Source organism: Psammomys obesus, unplaced genomic scaffold (assembly GCF_907164565.1).
Source record: "Psammomys obesus unplaced genomic scaffold, mPsaObe1.curated_primary_1811, whole genome shotgun sequence".
Classification (NCBI taxonomy): domain Eukaryota; kingdom Metazoa; phylum Chordata; class Mammalia; order Rodentia; family Muridae; genus Psammomys; species Psammomys obesus.
The window spans coordinates 3,097,857-3,117,011 of NW_026592890.1; the positions used below are offsets into that span (position 1 = coordinate 3,097,857).

At 41.3% G+C, this 19,155-nt stretch overlaps 1 protein-coding gene across 3 annotated transcripts in view; it reads left to right on the forward strand.

The window, feature by feature from the left end:
* The window catches only part of Oprm1 (opioid receptor mu 1), a 50,273-nt gene extending 35,103 nt beyond the window's left edge, over positions 1-15,170 (forward strand). Inside the window, exon 4 of one of the 3 annotated variants that reach the window (XM_055615843.1) lies at positions 14,901-15,170. In XM_055615843.1, the coding sequence (XP_055471818.1) occupies positions 14,901-14,939 (39 nt within the window). In that variant the 3' untranslated portion in view covers positions 14,940-15,170. Of the gene's footprint in view, positions 1-4; positions 50-7,313; positions 7,332-14,900 lie in introns of those variants that run through there. The other 2 variants (XM_055615845.1, XM_055615844.1) reach the window with 2 other exon arrangements.
* Positions 15,171-19,155: the final 3,985 nt, after the last annotated feature.

The following is a 19,155-nucleotide window of genomic DNA, read 5'->3' on the forward strand; positions in this document are numbered from 1 at the left end:
GCAGATCAGAGATCCAATGCCAAACCTCCCCAGGGTGTCTGTCTTCTGACAGCTGTGCACTGAGGCCATGTCCACACAGCGCAAAGCGAAGGGACGAGGTGGCAGTTCTCAAGGTAATTAGATAAACCATACAAGAACGTTCTATGCCCAGCATAAATTCGGAGTCACACGTTCTAGTTAAAGGCAAACAAAATATTCCAAAACCTAGAGGCTAGAAGCAAACATCTATGCAGACTACAGCTGCATGATGCAACATAATTTGGGCCAGGCCAGCCTGCTTGTGCTTTTGAGTTCTAGCTGTTTTCACTCAAGCCAGCCACCAACCTGGCTGTCAGTCACCTGGTCTAAGGTGGCCACAGCAGGAATGGCTGGTTCCACAGATGATACAATGCTCCTTCCAGCTTGTCTTCATCCTGGCCACGGGTTTTGAGGGAGAGAAAAAGAGACCTCGCCCCTTCAGGCCTGGTGACAGAAATAGACACACACAAAGAGTCCTGGGGAGACGATTCAGTGGCAACAGTATTGCTGCACAGGCAAGGGGACCAGAGTTCAGCAATCCAGAGCCCAAGTGACCACGAGGTGGGGGTGGGGTGGGGCAGCCTGCCAGTGGTTGCAATGCAAGGCAGGCGGGGTATTCCTAGAGAGAACTCAGTAAGGAAACCAGCCACGTTAGTGAGCTCTAGGTTCTAAGGAGAGACCCTACCTCAACAAGATGAAAAGTGATCCAGGAAGTCTCTCAGCATCAACCTCAGGCTTCTGCATGCATACACACCACACACACACACACACACACACACACACACACCACACACCCCCCACACACAAACACTCATAATTCTTAAAGGTAATGACACAAAGTTAAATCCATGCTTACCATAGCTCAAATGATTCATCAGCCTGGACTTGAATGACTCGAGCAAAGACTCTTCCTCTCGACGACAGGAGCTGTGCTCACATTGTAAAGAGAGAGAGAAGAAACATCACCGAGGTCACAGTTGTTCCTGCCAGAGTAGACAGCTACTCTGTGCTTCCTGATGGTGGGAACACATCTGTCTTATCCTGCTTCTTATGCCTATCCCAGTCCCTGACTCATTACAGAGCACTCTACAGAGACCTGCAGAGATCTGCAGAAGGCTGGGGAAGGGGAAGGCTGGTAGCTCTTTAGATAAAGAGTGTATAGGAAAGACCTCTTTCTTGTGTCACTGACTGGCAAGTCAAGTGACCCCATGACACTGACATTATTTCCCTTTCTTGCGCCATACATTTCCTTTCTTGTATTTGTCCAGTCAGCTGACCGACAACCCGAATGACCCCATAATGCTGAAATTTTGGGCCCACGCCTCAGAAATGAAGAGTAGTAGACTTTCTCCTTCAGAGCCTTTGGCGTTCTGATCGTAAGTTAGATTGTGCAAAAACGTGTTCTCATGTGCCCTTGTCTTCTAATTTGACTTTTAACAAGATACTTTAAAAGACCCAAACCCAGACTCACTGCCCTGAGGAAGTCTTGCCCTCACTGAGAAGGAGGTGCAGAAAATGTCCTTCTCTGGACCTTGTTCAGCCCTGGCTAAGCTTCCTGGTCCCCCTGCAGTGTCCATGATCATTTTATGTTCAATGTGTTGTCTTGATGGCTTTTTGATCTTGATTACAAGGAGCCCAGGGAAATTATTTGTCGTCAATCTGTTTTGTTACAATTGACTTTCCCCACCCATGTGCCATCCTGCTGCCCTGTTGAATTGTCCTGTTGAACACTTCCCACTATGGATCCTGAGTAACATGAATCTCATTCAGACCTAAAACATCACTGCCCACTCAGAGCCTTTCCTGCTTCCTTTCTTCCCCAACCTTACCCTATAAGGCACTTCCTATTTGATACCTGGGTGATTATGAAAATGTTTGACATGATGGATGGAAAGGGAGGGTGACTCTGTCAGGTCAGCTTGGGTCTTATTCAAATACAGCAACTGTAACCATAAAAGAATGCTATGATACTTTCCTGTACAAGCATACAAACGAAAAGGTGATCCTGTGTGATCCAGCATCTCTTTCCGGTAACATCTTTGATGGATAAGCATGAGAGAACAAATGTTCATGAAGGTTAAATGATTATACAACATCCAATAACCAGTAATGGGCAGACTCTAGACAAGCAGCACCTGTTTTAAGAATAATTGCAAGCTGTTCTCCTCTGCCCACAGCCAATGTTATGCCTCTTTCAGTGAGTACAGTACACTCATAGTCAGAGATTCAGTCTTTATGTCGAACTCCAGAAAATAAAGAATCTTTAAGATATCCTTGAAGGAATTGTGGCTTATTGTGTGGGGCCAAGAATATGTATTTTAAATAAAACACTATTCAAAAATTCCTGACTTAAATAGTGGGCAATGAGCTTCCGGCATAAGCACGAGAGTCCAAGTCTGAATCCCTGACACCCACATAGAGATCCAGGTCACGTGGCACATGCCTGTAATCTCAGCACTAGGGGAAGAGAAGCAGGTAGATCCCTGGAGCTTGTTGGCCAGCCAGAGGAGCTGAAACAGCAAGCTCCCTGTTCGGCGAAAAGCCCTATCCAAAAGATAAGTCTAGAGAAATAAAGAAAGACATCTAACTTTAACCACTGGCATACACACACACACACACACACACACACACACACACACACACATTCATAGAACACAGAGGCATATGCACACACAATGAATAAATTGTACCTTTTCCTTCACTTACTGCCATGTTTAATGGGCAAGTGTTATGTTTTTCTCACCAAAGGAAAACACCATATTTACAAAATAATATAGTTACCTTCGAAAAACAAGTGTTCACTTTTATCAATGAGCCTTGGAGTATTAGGCCATCTAATAGCAGTAAAGCTAGCATCACATTAATTGCTTCTCATAGTATGTTAAGGCCATTCCCAAACCCTTTGATTACCATTTTGAAAACACTTTCTTATCATCACAGTCCAAGGAGCAGTCCAAAAAATCAGGAGATGCTTACATTTAAATAGGCTAGAAAACTACAGTCTCCACGGAGAAGGAAAAGCAAATGCCTGATCTTTAAAATCAACAACATCATTCTCAAAAACTGGATTCATGGGGTATTTGTAAGACATCTGTGGAGAGCTAATTTGGGAAGGAAATGATTTCAATTCCATGACAAAAGCTCCAAATGAGAATAGCTTACAAAATTATAACACTGGACCACATTATTGCATTCTTTATGAATGAAACAAAATGGCTTTTCTTTCAAGTCTTCGGTTCAAAAGAAAACTGGTTCAATCAGTGTGTGTGTGTGTGTGTGTGTGTGTGTGTGTGTGTATGTTATGAATTGGCATCTTTGTATATGTCTGAAATTAGAGTTACATAGGCTTACATGAATATTACATCACAGATAACAGAATTAGCTAGTATGTTCCATCAATTTGTAACACAGAAAAACTATGAATCCAGTTTTTGAAAGTGATGTACTTGATTTTAAAGATAAGGCATTTGTTTTTTTTATAATAAGGATAAAATATTGTTTAAATCGGAATATGTTTATTTACACACTTGGCTTTAATAACATTTATTCATCTGTTTGTAACTAGGAAAACATGTTATTTCATCATATGCAGTATGAATTATAATCTATATAATGCGATTTTTATATAAGAATTTATCCAGAATCATAGTTAAAATGCAGTGACTGATAATTAACTCAAATTACAATTAATTTTATGATCCAGGCTGTCAATCAATGTGACCTATTTCCTGGATCTCTCGCTTTTGTTTTATGGTGATTTTGATACGCATGTTTCTTTTAACAGGTAAAGTTTTAAAGATTAGATGAACTGAAATTGCTAATGCCTAATTTCCTTTTCATAGTATTGTACATAACTCTTAAAATAGCAACTATTTCTCTTTTAAAACTATATTTAAATTAGATGTTATCTTACTCAGCTATTCTGAAGTGGTAAATTCTTATTTTGTAGCCATATTTGATGAAAATATTCTCATTTATTGAAATTTACTGTTTTGAAGATTTTTTTTTTAAATTATGCCCACATGTGTGAATGTTGGCGTGAGTGAGCCCTATGCCTACAGAGGCCGGAAGATGGAATCAGACCTTCTAGAACTGCAATAGCAGGAGGTTAGCAGCCAAATGTGGCTGCCGGATAAATTGGCTTTGTGTAATTGTCAGCTCTCCATGGAACACGAGCTGAAAGTGACATTGCAGATTGAAATAATGGCTCTTTGGTCCAAGAATGAATGTAGAGAAAAAATAATTTAGGTAATTTGTCTATAGGAAGAAAGGGAGCAAGAAGGAGGCCTTGGGGAAGGAAGAGATGACAGTAGAAAGGCTAATCAACAAAGCACATTTATCCTCCAAACTCACGACTTCTCCCAGCTGCTTTGTTTTCCATACACACGTAATCCATCTCAGGAATGCTAGAAATGTAGGGAATCTTCCACCTAGGTCCATGCCTACTTTTCCCACATCATCAAGTCTTCATAATGATCAAGACAATATTTTATAAACAAAGGAAAAATCACCCGCTTCTTTTGATTTAAAGAAACTTAAATATCCCTGGGCTTTAGGGACTTGGGATATTTAAGTTTCTTCAAAACAAAAGAAACAGATAACTTCTCATTGTGCTGAAATGGGTACCCTCAGGTAGGTCATGGGCAAGCAGAGTTTATGGAAGGTGACCTTGAGAAATAAGAATGTCTTAATCAATAAAAATAGTTTTGTTTTAAATTTTCACAGCAAAATATCCAGTTGATAAATTGCAGAATTAATAAATATGGAATAGGATATAAGTTCTGTGCATTCGACAATAAACCAACTATTTAACCCCGATTACAATTTACAGATTAAAAAAAAAAAAACTATCTTGTTGTACTTTCTTCCCTGTGATTACATTAAAGTTTCTTTTATTCAAAAGCCCCTAAATATTACTAACTACAGTTTCACTCAGATCCTGTAGACTTAATATTACTTTGAGTTTCTCTTTCAGAGAAAATGAACTGCAGCCTTAATCATTATTCAGAAAGATTTAAGCCAATCAAGGTCAGGCTGTTGTTAGCGCCGAAGAGATGCCACGTTTCCTAGAGACGATGAAGCCGTGAAAGTTCTTGAGGATGAAATACAATTCATAAAACATAAATCATAAACCCTAGGCATAAATCACAAGGAGTGAGAATATCTGGCATATTGGGTGAAATTGAGTACCAAAATTAATGGGAAAGATTTTAGCAAATGAGCAACCACAAAATATCTAGTTTTGTAACCTTGTCCCGGAACCTAGATGACTGAGAGCAAAACACATAACTCTGAGAAGCAGAACTGCTTGTGGCAAAATTACGGAGAAAAAAATTAACTACTGCGTGGCACAATCGGTGAACTCACTAACCAGTGTTTTAAGTAGATTGGAAAACCTCTACCAAGCTCTATAACTCTACGCTGGGTTTAGTTCTGATCTAAATTTAATGATGTCATCACATAGCTTTATAAAATTTCATTTCATTGTATTCTTAGGAGCCTCAATCAGTAGAGAAAGGATGTGAATAACCCAAGTGATTAGGCAAGGTTTCCTGAACACTAGAATATAAAACAAGAAATATAGAGGTTACTAGAGAAAATTTGTAGTCCAAATATTCAATTACAGAAACAAAATAAGTATGAGAGTAGATATTTTAAGACCTCATAGAGGTTTTATTTCATGACCAGCAACATGACCCAAGGCACTTAAACAAACCATGGTGACTAGCTTACAAAGACAATCCTAGTGCCTGGAACTAAAGGAAGATTAGCCTCACACAGGCAGCCCTCACACTTCAGTAATGGAATAAGCAAATTAGATAATCAGGCAAGGTGGTGGAAGGAGTTAAAAATCTTCATGTGGTTAAAAGACATGACTTCAAAGAATCTGATAGTTATCACATGCTTAAAGGAATGTAAGCAGTGAACTGGCTTTACAGAATACAGCACACTAATATAGCCAAGAGGAAAGTTACGGGGGAGGTATTTCAATACAACCATTAAAACGGGTTGGTATCCACGGTGGGCCTCTTCCCTGCTCTGAGAAAGAAAAGGGGGAGTGGAGAAGGGGGTGTGTGAAGGTGGGACTGGGAGAAGAGGAAATGGCTGCAATCAGGATATAAAGTGAATGAATAAATAAATAAAGGGAAAAAAAAACAGTGATGGATAGCTGATTAACATATAGACACCAACCAATTTTTGTGTAGAATCTTGAGTGAGTAATTTGTATATGCAAATTAAGAGCTTTCTAACGGTGTTAGAAATATAATTGCAGCAGCTATATTTAATTATAGTTATTCCCTGCTGTGTTTGCCCACTAACCTGGAATAATGACATCTATCCTGATGAGAACCTGAATCCATAGTGAAGGTGCTAACAGTCAACACAGTCATGGCCACCTCAGGATACAAGTTATAATCTGGTTAGGAGTCATGATAAAATAACACTTACACCTTCAAAATATGATTTTTTTTAAAATAAAACTATTGCAATGTTATTGACAGACAAAAAGTTGCAACTAATTCATATGTATAATTTCTTGGGTTTAGGAAAAAAGTGTTTCTAAGCTTTGAGATTTTGTTATTTCATTGTCTGTTATTTCATTCTAGAAGTTTCTAAAGTTGAGAGATGTGCATTGTGCCTATATTTCAAGAGACAATTAACTATCAGTTAAGCATTGATAATTAGGGCATCAAAGGCTACGTATGTCTAATTAAGTTGGTGTTTTTCTGGTGCTCTCAAGTTCTTGTAGAACACTATTATGGTGAACTGTTAGTACCATCCATAAAAAGATTAAGTTCAATAGACATATGCCAGGGTATGTAACCGATCTCAGCTGTAGAAGCAACACAGTGTTCACATTTCATAGAAGAGCACCGTGCATTATCAGGCTTCACAAAGCACTATAGATCGTCATGCCTGGTGCTGTGAACTGATCAACGAATGTTTTATGAAAATAAATGGCGATGTCTCAGAATTTCAGATATTCACCAGAATTCTTTGGTTGTTAAATTCTCAATCCCATGCATTTCAATGTATCCTAAATACATTAGTATACAAAAAAAAAAAAAAAGCTAATACTTTTTTTCTCTGGAAGCAGAGTGGGTTGTTCTTTGTTTGGGTTTTCAATTTTGTTTTGCTTTGTTTTGAAGACTACCACTTTCTAGCTATAATTATGAGGAAGAGAGTCTGTGTAGCCTTAGGACATGTTTTTTTAATCTAATTAAATTGCATGTTGCTAAGAGTAAGGTTTATAAGTGATATATTCTTTTGTTTTGAATGCAATATATATACAGAAAATGGATCTATTTTGAAAAGGCACATACACAAAAACTGGGAGAAGCATGTCAAAGATATTTTATCAACATATGGCAAATGCAAGCATGGAAACCAGGGTACCTGGGTTGTGGTGCCAATCCCACTGACAACACTCGGGTGAGTACAGTCCATGCTGTTGGTTGTCGAAGGGGCCTCTTCCTGACCAGAAGTTCACTGACTGAGTTTGCCCTAGAATTAGAACTTTGTTGATCACACCTTTCATACTTCTCTCAGTGAACAAAACCATAATCACTTAAGCTTTCTTCCTGGGCAGAAAATCAGGAGGAAGCAGCTGGCAGATCATGTGTGGATCCTTTGAACTATTAGGTTTTCCTCTACTTCTTCTTTTCCACATTTGCATTTTAATCTGTCTGTATCACTGACTATTAGAAATTTTATCACAAGGGCTGGGAAACTGCTTGCTTGGTGATGTGCTTACCTTGCAAGCATGGAGACCTCAGTTCTGACCCAAGAACCCACGCAGAAAGGCTTGAAATGGTGTGCACTCTGGAAAGGTGGGAAAAGATACATCCCTGGCAAGCACTAGCCAGCTATAGTCGTCTATTCTGACCTAATTGGTTGGCTTGAGGTTCACTGAGGGAATCTGCCTCAAAAAAAAAAAAAAAACAGTAGACAATACCTGAGGAATGATACCCAAGGTACATGAATGTACACATGTTCTTACACACCCACATGCACACATGCACACACACACACACACACACACACACACACACACAGGCAGACAGAGATGCTTAAAGAAGTTTCTTGCCAGTGCTGCATTAGACCCAATGGGGACAGAGTTAAGTGAAAGTGAAGCGGTGACTTTAGATGAAATCATGCATACACTTCCCTCATGGAATAGAATGTTCTTCACATAATCGTCTGATCAGTGTGCTTTAGATAAATTATACGAAGCTCCTCGTCCCCAAATCAGATATAGACCTATACTGTATAATCAGGAATAAGTAGAAATCCCACTATGCCTGATTCAGGCAATGAGGGTTGGAAGAAAGGATGAGTTCCTGTCACTAAGGAACACTGAGATCTTTGCCTATGAGTCATCGACTCCAAATGGTTTTGTGTGACTCTGTTTTTATGGTTTCTCTAATGAATGGGGTTTTTGAAGTCTATTACAGGCAAACGCTGATCAGCTTCCAAAGTACCCAATTCAGTCATTGGCTTCAGTTGGAAGCTTAGATGGCTTTCTAAGTAGGAAGGAGAAAGTGGGAGGGCAGAAGGGAGCTGCAAAAATCAAAATATTAAATCAAGGTTTTCAACCAATACACATGGGTAAATCACTTCTCAAGACTGTATTTCCTTTTGTAGATTGACAAAGTTAAGAAAAATCTCTTAAATTTTCTCCAGCCTTAAAACTACGGGAGACATTTCAATCTTTGCATGGAGAAGAACTAAAATTCCTTAAATAAGCTTCACCTTGAAGCTTAAAAGCATTTCAAACATTTTATTTTCATTTTCTTTAATAGAGTAAAACAGCCTAAATGGGATTTTTGTTGTTGTTGACTTCCTGGAAAAGTTACAGTTGAAAAGACTGTTGATATGAAAGGAAAACAACATTAGGGGATTGTATCTATGTATTTATGCATGCACATAAGCATGGTATCTAATGTCCACTGCAATGTGTGACTGCACTGTAAGAAAGAAGCTCAGGTATAGATTTCTGTATCCCATGGTGATGTCCTAGCAAGAGCTCATCACAGATCCAAGGATGATAAAAATAGGCACAGGGAAGCCAAGAAAACAGCAGAGCTGCCAGCATGGTAGTGCAGCCCTGTGCCTCACAGCACAACACGGTGAGACACGGTGAGACCAGGCCACCGGCACACATGCTGAGTTGCACAACAGCTTGGAACCCCAAAGCAAGGGGCCCCATTTATGTTGTGGTAAATGATAAACTCCCTTCCCTAAGAATGAGCACCATGAAGTAGTCCCATTGTAATCGTCGTGTGTTTGGCCAGTGTCAGTTCTAAACTGACTAGGTGACTAGTGGGAGAAGCTACTCAGTATCAATAGGATCTACTGCTTCAGTCAGCAAAGATAGGCAGAGTTGCTTGGGGTTCATCTACTCCAAGTTCGCCTGCCAGTCTGCCATCTTCTTAGCCAAGCGTGTTCACATGGTTATGCCATCCCATCAACAACCGAGATTAGTTATTTGCAAGTGCTCAGACCAGATCTGTCCCAGCTTACTTCCTTCAATCAACACTTGATTAGAGCTGCTGTCAGCAGGATGCCATTGATGGGATGAAATTGATGAGTGGAACTGAGCTTAACTGCACACCACACCACACCAGACAGAGGCAACTAAGTCCCAGAAAATATTCTAATTACAGACAAGTACCTACATTCCTTACTCATACTTTGCACACACTACACCAGCTGTCAGTACTAATCCAAGAACAGAGGCGTTTGGAGGCCGTATTAACCCTCCACCCTGCTTAGCTAGACTATGGGTTAAGGCCAATCCGAGATCCATCTACCACCAGAGAATGCAGACTCACTGGCTGATGTCTGTAGTTCTTTCCATCTCTTTGGCTATAGAGTGAAAGATAGATTCCTGAGCTGTCTCTAGAATCTGGACTCTGATGGCGGGAGTAGTCTTCACAGCGCTGTATGCAATCGGAAAACCACTATATGCGCTTCCTGGCGGTCCCAACAAAGAAAATAGCCACCGCAGGTGCCGTTGCCACTGTTGACGAATCATTAAAACAGAGGATCTGGCGAGATGGTTCAGTGCATCTAGTGCTTGCTAGAGAAACACGAAAACCCGAGTTTGGATCCCAGTACCCAAGGGAAAACCAGGCCCAGCAGGCTGTATCTGAAATCTATCATTGGGGGTGGAGAACAGAGTAGGAAGATCCCTCAAGTTCACCGCCAGCCAGCTTAATCAAATCAGTGAACTTAGGACTCAATGAGAGACTGGCCGTGTGTCTCAGAAATAAGGTGGAGAACCATTAAACAAATTGAGATATTAATCTAGCTCCTATATGCACCAACATCCACACAAAAACATGTGAGCCCAAGACCAATTCTGGCCTTGGGCATAAACCATGTGGGCTTCTGTCTTTCTTATAAACATACGACAGAAAGGGCAGGTGACCCCTGTCAGGATTCACTGATAAGCTTGATTTAGATCTCCCTTGCATTGGTGCGGTTGAGCCAGATGGCCATGACCCCCAGTGGCTGTTGTCTAAACACTAAACATTACATAACTCCAGGTCACTTACATAACTAGAGCAGCAGAAGCACAGTCATGAGCATAACCAGCAGGGCTGCCTCTCTGTGAGTTCACGAACGAGGGGATTCATCGTCTAGAGATGCCTCTCACAACATGAGGGACGGGAGGATGATTTAGGGCCTGGCCTGCCAACAGTCCTTCTGCTCGCACAGCAGGTAGACAGAGGTGGTAGCTGCAGCGACAGCGCAGCTGGCAGATTGCTGCTTCTTTCTTGTGAGTCATCAGTTTGCTCGGTCAGACTGAAGCTGTAGGATAGCAGGAATGTTATGTCTTTGCTATACCTCCAGGGTCTAAGCTATTCCTCCCACCACTGAAGTGGCTTGTGCTAGGGGTCAGGGTATATAGGTTTAAAAATCACAAGGTTGAAGGCTGGTTAAAGGCTGGCTCCCTTCTCGGAGATCTGCAATTCAAAGGGGGCTTCTGGATAATCTGTTGGGATAGCCTCCAATGCCACTTGCTGCTTACATTTCCAGCCAAATTTGATGGCATCCCCATTTAATTCAACAGGATGGATGCACTAATAACACCTTAATAGTCCCACTGAGAGCCAGTGGGACTTTTCTGATAGTGGCAAGCCAAGAGTAGAAACTGTTTTTGTTGCTGTCTCTAAAATTGGACCATATTTTTCCTAAGGCTTTTGACATGAATGGTTGGTTATTGTGTCTTATCAGACCTAATGTGCTTCCAAAGACCATTTCCTGAAACCTGTGAACATAAAATCATCAAGGAAATGGTGTCAGATCAGCTTCAGAAGAGCGGGGTTGGCTTGTGCTTTGATTCTCCCTCGTGGTGGTGAGGAGCGGGAGAATTAAAACAGTACTCCAGGGGCTGGAGAGAGGGCTGGATGGATAAGACCATGTGCTGGTCCTGCAGAGGACCTCCGTTCAGTTCCAAACACCCACACAGAGTAACTCATAATTGTCCGTATCCCAGGTCCAGGGGCATTCAGTGCCTCTAACTTCTGTAAGCACCTGCACTAATGTACACACATGTGGGCTCACACGCACTCACACACTGTTCTTGGCCATAAAACAGTAGCTAAGACAAAAGTCCAACATGGCATAACACAGTCAGTTAATTTGTTTATGTGGTCTGGAGCAGCCAATGCTACCATGTCAACTGAATTCAGTTGACCAGCAGCCACTGTTAGCCTCCAGATCCAATTAGCTCTCTGTCACTGACCACACAGAATGATTATATTGAGATGTTGCATTTTTCATTAGTCTTGTTGTGCTAGGATCCTTTCATCAGGGCTGTGGTTTCCCAGTCTCTTCCTGGAATTCTAAATGTTTCCTTTTAAACCCTAGATGAGGACTGAAAGATAAGCTGTGACCTCCTCACACATCTCTCACAGTCATCACTCTACAAATAGTCCTTATAGAACAGAGAAATCTCATACCTTGACTATCTGAAGCATTCAAAAAATAAGCCTGTCAGTTATAGGCAGAAAAAGAGAAGGTGGTATAAAGCAAGGGGTGCAGTCAGCCCCACTCAGGTTCAAAATGATTTCATGTCCTGTCATACTCTTAAGAGTCTGTCTGATTCAATGGCCCTAGCCCCACACGAAGCCAGTGCTTCGTGCAAGATGAGAAAAGATTTCACGTTCACTCCCAACCCCTCTCACTTATCTCCATTGTACCCACAAAACGAGTCCTCGGACCTTGCAAGGCGAGGCAGAAAAAGCTTCGGGGAAACAAGCACTCTAAGACAGCCAAGCATGGTTTCCTAGCTCTTCTGAACCATGTTCCCTAGAAGCAAGGCCTTCGCTTGTGCTTTCCGTGGTGAGAAGCATCTTTCTTTCTTGAGAGGTTGGGCCTCACAGTATAATGTTTGGACTGAGCTTTTCTGGTTATTGGCCAAATCGACTCTTCTTGGGGCACCCCAGTCCCCATGGACATGCCCACCTTGTCTTGGGTGGTTTGGGAAGGGTTTTTCCCATCCTGAGCTCTGCTTTGGCTTTCAGGAGTGCCACATGATTTAGAGAGTAGTGCCTTTCTCTTGGGCAGCTTATAGCCCTAAGGAAGCATACTGTCGATATAAAATCTCCCAGCAAGAATGATTGTGTAAAGACTTTGCAGAGAGAAAGGCAATTTTATGAACTCGGTAATTATACTCCTGGGAAGGGAGGGTCTTTCCTTTCAGCACAAACGAAGTTGAAAGCAATTTCATTCTTCATGTTTTGAATCGCTACCCCATGGAATCATGGCCTCAGAGACCCCTTCTCATGTTGGTCACGGTAGTGATTAAGACAGAAACTCAGAGTAATCATCAATAGTCATCCTCATTGTTGGACACGAACCTGTCTTGATGACAATAGTCACTCTCCTTAAATATAGGGTCTCATGTGAGGTGGTCTGTGTACTACTGTTGACTGTGTAAAAGCATAATCTTTGCTTGACCATCCCCACAACGATGGAAAGCCAACAGCTCATAGTACATATCCTATTAAATAAAGCATTTGTATTGTCCCTTCTTTTCCCTATCACTACTAGTTTGCACCATGACACACAATCTCTCTCTCTCTCTCTCTCTCTCTCTCTCTCTCTCTCTCTCTTTCTCTCTCTCTCTCTCTGGTGAATCTGGTGATATGCTGCCCTTCAGATTCTTTTAATAGTGACTTAGGTCTAAGTTTCTCTGACAAGCTCCACAGTATGTCCTCCCACATAGCAACTATAAACACTTGTTAAATTTTACCCCTCTCATCACCCCCCACACATTATCCCCGCTCATTTTTATCTAGAGGTAGGACACCACATTTCTAACAGCCACAGAAAATTTGCAAATGTGCCTGAACACAGACCATGGGCCTTTGCATTTTCTCTATTTTAAAAAGCTCCTTGTCTGTCTCGAAGTCCTGAATTTTACACCACTTTAGTGCTGAATCCCAACTCCTTAGACAATAGCAAAAAGTAACAAGACTCCAAACAAGACTTGCTTAGACTCAGTGAACTGAGTCTTTTTATCTTCTTGCTTCAATCTGAAGAGTTACTGCAAACAACAGACCCTGAGCATGTTGGAGCCGCTTTTCCTATCCACAAATCCTGCGGGGTAATGCAAAGAGAACAGGTGGCAGCTACACACACAGTGAGTTCTGTCACAGTTGACAGACCCAAAGCCAAAGTGTCAGCACCCGAGGGAGCTATAACCAAGCCTCCCCCAGGAGCAAGCACTGACACAGCCGTCAGGGTTGTGCTCGCCCACGTCATCTCAGCTGCCTGTGGGACAAGCCACAGAAAGTCAGCTCAAGGAAGGCTGTACCCTGGCACAGTCAACACAAGTTTTCAGGGGGTTTTCTGGTCCAAGATAGCCTTGCCCCTCCTGGTGATGACATCAGTCTGATGTGCTCTTTGTTCTTAGGAAATACATGCCAGCATAGCATTAAATGGTTAAATACGATATAGTGTGTGTGAATGTGTGTGTACGCATGTACATACATGTATGTGTGGGAAGAGAAAAAAAGGAGAGAACGCCAGTGGGATGAATATTAGCAGGTGGGTCTGTGTAGCCAGAAAACCAGCCTCTTCAGTATCATTCAATTCTTGTACCTTCCCTGAAGTTTGAAACTTACTGAAATACATTAATTTTTGTAAAAACCTTGCAACCCTTTACACTTACCATGCAAACACCCTCATACCTCACTAGTTACAACAGGAAAAACAACACGTTGCTTCATTGCAAGACATTCCAGTCCCATAATCCTCTCAGCTTATCTGCAAATACCACAGCACATTCTCCCGTACCTGGGCAAAATTCACGCCACTGCTCAGCGGACATGCTCCACAGTGGGAGTTCAGTGGCAATCTACTCTACACCCACTACTCGAGAGGAAAACAGAAAGAAATTTTAAGAATTTAAAATTTAATTATAATTAAAATTAAATTTAGAATTTAATTTTACTTTAAGAAAATAAAAAAAATGTTTTTAATCTATAAGTAAATTGTAAAAGAAAGTCGTCCAATTTCTTTTTGAGATTTTTGGTCCAGTCATAGCACTAAAGAAGCTGAAGCAGGAAGATCTCAAATTTAAGTTCCATCTGGGCTACTGAGTAAAATCTATCGAAAGAAAAATATTAAAAAAAAACTCATCTATTTTATAAAGAATAGTAAATGCAAAAACATTTTATAATGACCCACATTCAGAATAACTAAGATATGAATTAATGCCTGAGCACTTGATAAAATGTGTTGCAGATGAAGAGACACAGGACAACACTCACTACAGTTCTCATATCCAGGAGATAATCATAAGAGTGTTCTCTCACCAGCCCCCTACCCTGTCCTCACTGTCTTTGCTCTTTCTCTTCTTTCAGCTAGAAAATCTGGAAGCAGAAACTGCTCCACTGCCCTAACTGGGTCCCACACCATCCTTACCCTCGCTAAGCTCAGAGGCCACCGTCTACTTGGAATCAGGTTGCTGTCAGGATGTGTAGGAGGCTCTGGTTTCCTAGGAAACCACCTGATCCTGCACCAAACAGAGACTGTCCTCTCCGGCTACTTCACTCTGCAGTGAGAGACACTGTAGCACGCACTCAGAAGGAAGAGACTTCATGATGCTACTGAACCCAGCTCGTGTACAGAACCACCAGAAACATCCCGGACCACAATACTCTGTGGTATGTGAATTGGGGGTCATCATAGAAGGTGACCCTTCTGTATGTAGTATTTTTATTTTAAAAAAAAATACTTTTGACCTCATCAAAGAAAAACCATCAATTGTTAAATTCACTGTAGTAATGCATAAAGTAAACGCTACCTCTGACCTCTGACCCAGTCACCTTCTATGGAAAGTTCCAGTCTTGTTAGTATTTTGTTGGGTGGGGGGATACATTATTTTCAACCATAATGTTCACGTTTTAATTGTTATGTAGTTAAGACACCAGGGGCACCTCCATTGCCGGGTTTTGTATCGTTAGAAAGAACACAACATCTTCCACAATGAAAATGAAAGGGATTTAGAGCACAGTGTCATCTGAAAAGCGGCTGTTCTCACGGGAAAGAACTTACTGGGGGGACAGCTTCCTAATTCCCCTGCTGCCCTCTAAGTCCTCACAACACCAGGCTCATGAAGTTACCCGGTGAGCTCATCATGCTGTCTGAGGAGGAAGCCAAGAATGTTGCTCTCTTCATTTTTCAGTAATTTCTGCACACTGCGTGCTCTCTTGTACATTATTTTCTCTGATGTCTCCTGAATCATCATGATAAAACAACAGATGTTGGTGGTGGCTGCCAGGGAAGTTTAAGCATTTTTTTTTTAAATATGGACCCAATAAACATAATCACAAGGCAGACTCGACCACAGAGAAAAACATGTGATGGGTTTTTCAATCCTATGTAGTTCTCTGAACATGAAATATTAACAATACCCCAAAACTCCTTCCGTGAAGATTTGAATGTATGCAATGTATAATCTTGGTCTTTTTTTTGTCTTTTAAATATCAAGATTTCCTTGATACAATGCAGCTTCTCGAAGTCCTTCTGGCTAGTCTTCTTTAACAGGACTCACAGTTGAGATTTGGCAGTCTCCCATTACCGGATCTGGAAGAACGGCCAAGTCAGGTGGCCCATATAAGGGCACTCTCCACTTTGAACCCTTGTCAGCTCTGACCACATGGATCGAGTCTATGGAGATGAGAATAGAAATCAAGGGCCAAGTTTCCTTCCAAGGGTTCCAGAGAGTGCAAGCAGCCAGCAAACACAACTGTAAAACATGCATCCCTCCATCTGTCTAACAAGACACAAATATGTCCCAGACATCCAAAGGCAGTGTTTCTGCAGGGCAGCTGTCATAGGTCAGAATATCTGAATTTACTGTCTCAGATCTGAAAGGCTATAATTACATAGACCTGGCTATGTACCCATTAGAGGAGGAAAAAAAATCCAAGATAAGTGTTTTAATGTTTCCTTTCAATGATGCATCTAATAACCTCCATTTCTCAGACATTTCACTCCAGGATAGACGGGTATTATGTTGCAGTTTTTACATTTTCTGATCCAAGTAACTAAAACCAAAAATCTTAAAAAGACAGAATTTTAAAATGGACAACGCAAACGAGATTCCTTAGAGAGAATGAAATGTGTGTACGTAAGTACTGAGGACACTCTTGCTCCCTATATGCTCTGACCCAAGTTTTCTCAAGGGATAGATAGCACAGTATTCTTTCTGATCTTGGGCTTCTTTTCAGCTGTCACTCTTTCTGTGTAATGATCCACTGGTGTGAATTATCTTGCATGTGGCTGAGAGCATTTTGGCCTTGATATAAGACTTGATCCAAGTTAGGTTTTTTTATACAAACATCATGTATGTGTGCAAAAGGCTCTTCCATATCAAATCTTAGACTCTAAAAAGAGTACACAATGAAAGAGTTCATTGTAAAAAATACATTCTAAAGCCAGTAAGGCGTTACCAGTATTTTTTCTGGAAAGCTGCTCTCAATGCCTGTGTGCTAAAAATAATTGGCAACTCAGTGGAACAGAGAGACATGAGAGCCCTCATTCTGGAGGAGTGAGTTCCTACCACAAACTGAAGGTAAAGGAAATGAGAGTCTTGTTCTTCCTTCCGACTACACCTGTACCTTCACAGATGAAGCTTCTTCCTCATTATTCTCAATTAATTTGGGTGGCCCTGAAATAGAGGCTACAGATGTGAAGGGGGAGGTTTGAACTGTGGACATAACTATGGAAGCTCTGCATTACTGAGTCTGAGGCTCAGTGCCCTGTCCTCCTCCAGACTCTGATTTCTTTCTGCTTTCAGCCTCCGTTGTGTGGCTACCATGTCCTTCTCTCCTGATTAATCTCTGTAAGGGAACAAGGAGGGGAGATGGGACTCAGCCAGGGAAATAGTGCTTCCCACAATGAAGAGAGGGAGGGTCCAGAAGGAACTGGATCATGCTTTTGTTCTAAAGTCTTTGCTTCAATATTTTTTATCTGCTTTCATTTCATGACAAGGAGTAAAAGTTTAGAAGACACACTAAAATGTTTTAATTTGAAGGTCAAATAGATAATTATCTGAACATTTGTTTTTCTTTGCTTATTTTTGGTTTGGTTTGATTTATAGTTGTGAGCAATCTATTTAAGATCTCTCAGCCCCATCTCCTTGAAAAAGTGAACAATAATAGCAACTTCTTGGGTGATAATCAGGATTAAATGATATGATGTCTTTAAAAAATAATTTTGGTCTGTCATGTACTAAATGTTTTCTATCATAAATGGAAACTATCAATGTTGAAAGAAAGAAAACAATGAGTATAGGTAGTGTAGGGCTTCGGTGTATGCGCATCAACCTTCGGGTAACACTTCCTTCTCTGCATTGAGATGACTCAGAGAACAAGTGTATCCGTGGTCTTTAAGGCCTCTGACTGCTAAGACTTAAGGAAGGAGTACATGAAAGGGCCCAAGTTTGGGATAGCTATGCCAGAGATGACTGAATTTCACTATAAATAGTTTCACCCTACAGTCTTGGCTTCCCACTGTCAGAAAAAGTTCCATGAATTATGGGATGGCCCCTGTGCAGGGAATAACCCAGCCCAGGTGCCAACAACTTCTTGTGTGTGATGTGCGAAGGTGTTCAGATGTCATTATGGAAAGCCATGGCATTTCTTAATCTAAACAGATGAGTCGTCCTGTTTATTATTGTTGTTATTAATTTTTATTTTTTATATTAATCACAGGTTACTTACTTTGTATCCCAGCCATAGCCCCCCGCCTCATTCCCTCCCAACCCCACCGTCCCTCCCTCATCTCCTCCCTGCCCCTTTCCAAGTCCACTGCTAGGGAAGGTCCTCCTCCTCTTCCATCTGACCCTACCTTATCAGGTCTCTTCAGGACTGGCTGTAATGTCTTTCTCTGTGGCCTATCAAGACTGTTCCTCCCTTGGGAGGGGCGGGGTTAAAGGAGCCAGTCATTGAGTTCATGTCAGAAATAGTTCCTGTCCCTTTTACTAGGGAAATCCACTTGGTTACTGACTACCATGGGCTATATCTGAGCAGGGGTTCTAGCTTATATCTATACATGGACCTTAGTTGGAGAAACAGTCTCATAGAGGGCCCCCGTGCCCTGATATATTTTGTCCTTGTGGAGCTCCTGTCCTCTCCTGGTCATATTAATGGTCCTGATTAATATAACCAGAATGAGTGTGTTTTAGGCACTACACATTATGAGCATGCAGGTGACTGAAGCTTAGAATTGGGACTTTAAAAACTGTGCAGGCCCTTGAGCCATTGGTTGGGCACAGCTGGAGAAAGTAGTACCCATCCTGCATCTTCTGTGTGAAATTTAAGTGCAGCTACAAGTACATATTTTAATGAAGGGCTCAGTATAAGCTCCTAAGAAATACAAAGAGATTTGGAAAAGTCAGTTATTAAACCTATATTAAGTGTGTAATGAGAAGAACGCTTTAAAAATGGCTCTCCCCCTCAGAACATATGCCCAGGGTCTAGAAGCGGCTTATGTGTAACGAATTTCCCTTCAGCGTTTCCAAACGTCTACAGGATTAACTGGCTAGTGTCCAACAGGTTACAGCTTCGACCTACCTTCACCCTCTTTCTTTTCCTTTCTTATTTCTCACTT